General features: G+C 30.9%; 1 protein-coding gene and 1 long non-coding RNA gene across 2 annotated transcripts in view; one reads left to right on the top strand and one right to left on the bottom strand.

The window, feature by feature from the left end:
* LOC137621085 (uncharacterized) overlaps window positions 1-5,181 on the bottom strand; it is a 377,935-nt gene that overhangs the window by 203,315 nt on the left and 169,439 nt on the right. The window lies entirely within an intron of this gene.
* Window positions 1-5,181, top strand: part of LOC137621084 (protein sax-3-like) — a 135,958-nt gene that overhangs the window by 99,247 nt on the left and 31,530 nt on the right. The window contains 2 exon segments of the mRNA XM_068351523.1: window positions 1,004-1,177; window positions 3,119-3,234. Coding sequence (XP_068207624.1) covers window positions 1,004-1,177; window positions 3,119-3,234 — 290 coding nt within the window.

Below are 5,181 nucleotides of genomic sequence, written 5' to 3'. Positions count from 1 at the left end.
CTCTCTCTCTCTCTCTCTCTCTCTCTCTCTCTCTCTCTCTCTCTCTCTCTCTCTCTCTCTCTCTCTCTCAGCGTGATTTTGGACAAAAACTATACCGAACAAATTATCCATCTGATTCGAGATTAGCAACACCATCATATCAAAGCTCAAGTTCTAACATTAAACAACTGTAATGGAAAATTCAATTATCAAATAACAGTTACATATCTATTTCTTTTTTCCTAGATGACTGAGGAAGTCAGCTCCGTAGAAGGTTTCTATATCCGACTCCATCACATGTCAAGAGACGAATACCTCCCCGATGCCTCTGCCTACAATGGTCGACCGCATGTCAAAGGTGAGTTGCAGTTTTATCAAAAGGTTTACAACTTCAGTTGTTTCTTAGGTTGGGAAGTCATTCGGTATATCTAAATGCTGTTTACTAAAAAAATGGGAAAAATATTTATCAAAGCAACAAGCTTTATTGCAATCTAATTGTTTTGCTAGACAATAACTAAATATTTATTGAAATATGTATTTTCTAAGAAAATTGATGACCTACATTTATTAAAGGTATGAATGGGAATGTTCATATACAATATCAGTAACATAAATGATTAACTACATGTTTTAACATCAATACACCATTAACAGAATTTTCACATACTGTAAATACCGTACATACATACATACATGCAACATATATACATACACACAAATATATATACATATATATATACATACATACATACATATATATATATTATATATATATATATATATATATATATATATATATATATATATATATATGTTTGAATGCACACATGCAAGAATGCAAGACACATACACATATTGGCTAAACTTTAAGTACAAATGTGTATAAGCACACACACACACTTAAATATATATATAATATATATATATATATATATATATATATATATATATATATATATATATATATAAATATCTATATATATATATATATATATATATATACCTTGCACTTTCTGGGATACAGGCTCCGTAGGGAATTTCACTGTGGTGACAGTTGTCAACGCTGGAGGAGGAGCCTCATCCTACGTCCTTCATGGCCTGTATCACTTCCGCTCGTACACGGTATTCCTCGTTCCCTTCTACAAGACTTTTGAAGGAGCCCCCTCAAATAGCAGGACTTTTCTCACTTCCGAAGCCGGTAAGATTATCGGAGTTTTGATTTCCCTTATTTCTCTCTCTCTCTCTCTCTCTCTCTCTCTCTCTCTCTCTCTCTCTCTCACCTCATACATTATGGCTTTCTAAGCGTTGCAGTAAACATACAATATTGAATGAAATTTAATTGAAATAAAAATCTATTTCCAAAGGAAGTATTTGAAAGGTAAAACGACAATTCAATTTTAGACTTCATTTCTACATTCAATAAAAAAAGTAAAAGAACTCTATTTATCATCTTTGCGAGAAAAATTAAGAAATATTCCTGGAAGTCTTATTTATTCACTTTGGTTGACGAATTGAAAAATAACAAAAGTCAACAATTGAAAAAGTAGTTTTAAAGAAAACACGAAAACGCTTGTAATTTTCAAAAAGATTAATATTCCAAAATCTTATCTATGGACTTTGGTTGACGCATTAAATAATAAAAAAGTAACAATTAAAAAGCAACAAGAAAGCGCTTATAATTCTCAAAAAAATATTGATATTACATTTTCATGATTCTCTCAAAAAGATTGATATTCCATTTTCATGATTCTCTCAATAAGATTGATATCCTATTTCCATAGCTGTTAATAAAACATTACTACCAATGGGCACGGGCACATATTGACTCTAATCCTACGTATGTGTAGAAAAATGAAGATGGCGATAAATGGCAGGTTGGGGTCCTTGAATCATGAATTGCGACTAGCAAATGTCATGGAATATGACTCGCTGACTCACGACAAGTATCTTGGCCACTAGGAAAAAAAATCAAAAACTTTTTAAAGGTTACATCTCCAACAATGCATAAATCATATGTGTTATTTTCACCACTTGAAGGTCATGTGGGTATTCGCAGAACTCACTAATTCTCCGATGAAATACTCACTCCTCATAAGAACCATTATTAATTTTCATCCAATTCGTCCAAGAGTTCTTCGAGTGTCTTAATACTTTCCAATGGATTCTTGAATATTCAATTCTATCTGGATGAACTATTTCATTACATCTTTACTCTCGAGTCCCGTTTCTGATTGGCAATGTTCGCAAGACCTCAATCTATCTCCTTAATTATTTCAAAATCTTATCTTATGGGCCAATATCTCTGTAACTATAATAGGAAATTAACTCTGCTTGTTCATATGAATTTTGTCTTGGTTCTCAATAGCTATTCAACAGTTAATGAAGAAAGTATATCTTTATTTCTTTAACAATATGTAGTATTCGATGGCTATAAATATTGATACTCAATATCTCTAAATTGCAAAACATATTTACTGATGGTGCAAAATAATTAAAGATATCAATAAGTTTAGCGAATATATTTGCAATACATATTGAATAAATCCTCATTAAAGAATTCACATCTAAAAACACTTTTTACATTCATACCATTTATAATTATATCCATCTAAGAAAGTATTTTGAATACATTTTTTAATAAATCTTTGTTAACGAATTTACCCTTAAAAAGACATTTCGAAAATAAATAATTGAAAAATACACCCACCTAACAATTTATTTAGAATACATTTTCAATAAATCCTTGTTAACGAATTTACCCTTAAAAAAGACATTTCGCAAATAAATCATTTAAAATTACATCCATCTAACAGTGTATTCTGAATACATTTTTAATAAAGCCTTGTTATGGAATTAACCCTTTAAAAGACATTTCGCAAATAAATCATTTAAAACTACATCCATCTAACAATGTATTTTGAATATATTTTTAATAAATCCTTGTTAACGAATTTACCCTTAAAAAGACGTTGGACATAATAAATCATTTAAAATTACACCCATGTAACAATATATTTTGAACACATTTTTAATAAATCCTTGTTATAGAATTTACCCTTGAAAATAAATTTCGCAAATAAATCATTTAAAACTACAAACATCTCAAACTTAAACTTTCATGAATACCACGCCCTTGCAGCCCCTTCAGCGCCTCCTCAGGACGTTCGCATGCAGCTCACGAACGTCACCACAGCGTCTGTGTTTTGGTTCCCCCCTCCGCCTCTGCACCGAAATGGCCATATCACTTCGTACCAGGTAAGTAATGCAGCAGACAACTCCAGGCAGCTGCATAAGCCAGCATACAGGTGTCTGTCAGCGAGGCGGGATAACGGGAATAGATCCCACGTTCCCTGTAGTTCTGTCTTGCTGAGATTCTCGAAAATGATTTAGGCATGTTGGGTCACCATTTAAAAGTTATTGCGAAGTGCTTCTCGTATTGTAAAGGAATTTGGAATAGTAAAAATAATAAAATATTTAAAGATAAATATAAAATTATCTAAACCCAATATTAAAAGGACAGACGGTTTAAAAGCAGTCTTGTTGAAGTTCTCGAGAATGATTTAGGCATGGTGGGTCACCATTTAAAAGTTATCTCGGAGCGCTACTCGTATTGTAAAGGATTTTGGGAAATAGAGAAAATGAGAATGTTGCACAGATAAATATAAAACTATATAAACCCAATATCAAAACGACAAGCGATTTAATGGTAGTCTTGCTGAAGTTCTCGAAAATTATTTAAGCACGGTGGGTCACCATATAAAAGTTATCGCGAAATGCTACTCGTATTGGAAAGGAACGAGGAAGAAGATAGAAAATAAGAAAATATTGTAGAGATGAATATAAACGTACTTAAATCCGATATCAAAAGAAAGACGGACGATTTAAGGGTAAAGTCTTGGTGAAATTCTTGAAAATTATTTAGGCGAAGTGCTACTCGTATTGGAAAGGAATCTGGGAGATGTAGAAAGTAAGAAAACATTATAGTGAGACGTTTTTAAATATTACTATCGTAAAGATAAATACAAACGTATCTAAACCCATTATTGAACGGAGGACAAGAAAATGTTACAATGATACGTTTTGAAATATTATCTTTGTAAAAATAAATATAAAAATATATAAACCTAATATTGAAAGAAGCACATGCGAAGATTAAAAGATAAAGTAAATTCTGATGCAAATTTTAGAGTAAAATTATTGATAAATTTAACAATATCAATTGAAAGTTTTGTTTGAAATTCTGAAGATCCACTATAATCAAGAGCATAAAAGATAATAGATTTAATTTATTAGGCTGCGAATCAAGTTCACGATTGCCCCAATAGTTAGTTTCTAATATAGTTTAGGGGTTAAAGCCAAAAAGAAAAAACGTCTAATATCTCTGTCATTGAACGCCAGTGCGACATGTCTGCACTAGAAAAAAAGAAGTTTAGGAATTTCAACTACATTTTTTTTTTTTTTTTTTTTTTTTTTTTTTTTTTTTTTTGTCTATATTCCCGAAACTGCTGGACCAGTAGGTCGATTATGGATGATATTTATTCAAATATCAATAAATAACGGCAAAATTTCAAGGTGAGCTTAATTAAAATTCAACCATTATGGGAAAAAAAATATTCGATGTTAATAATCCTGACACAATTGGAGCCACAGAGAAGAATGTAAAAAAATAATGTCTTGTTAACATTGCAACACCACTAAAAAATTTAGTTGTAGAAAAAAAACGTGAATAGCGAGAAGGAAAATTCTTGATGAAAAGTAAAGAGAAAATTATAAAAGATTAACGAATGTGGTGAAAGCTATTCAGGCGATATACGTTTATGAAGATAAATGAGGGTGTCGCATGCAATACAACTTCCATTCAGTTTTATGCAAAACGCTAATAACCAATTTTCTAATAGAAAAAAAGAAAGAAACATGTTCATAGCTGAAGAAACACCTTGTTTTGCCTGAACTTGACATATGTAAACCTTGGTCTCTTTTACTGAAGATATTGTTTCACAAGATTTAACTTCAATCCAAAATTTCCAATTTTTATTGAAGTGTTTCTAGATATAAATCTTTGGGCAAAAAAATAAAAAATCTCCTTAATTCTATATTTTAACAGCTTCATAAACATTAATTTTTTTCATTTAGAAAATAAACCTTAAGCCTCAAAATCCACACTTCATAACGATAGAGAGCAACTTCCTTTTCGAAATTAAA

Source organism: Palaemon carinicauda, chromosome 27 (assembly GCF_036898095.1).
Source record: "Palaemon carinicauda isolate YSFRI2023 chromosome 27, ASM3689809v2, whole genome shotgun sequence".
In the NCBI taxonomy this organism is placed as follows: Eukaryota; Metazoa; Arthropoda; class Malacostraca; order Decapoda; family Palaemonidae; genus Palaemon; species Palaemon carinicauda.
This window is presented reverse-complemented; position numbering and strand designations above follow the sequence as displayed.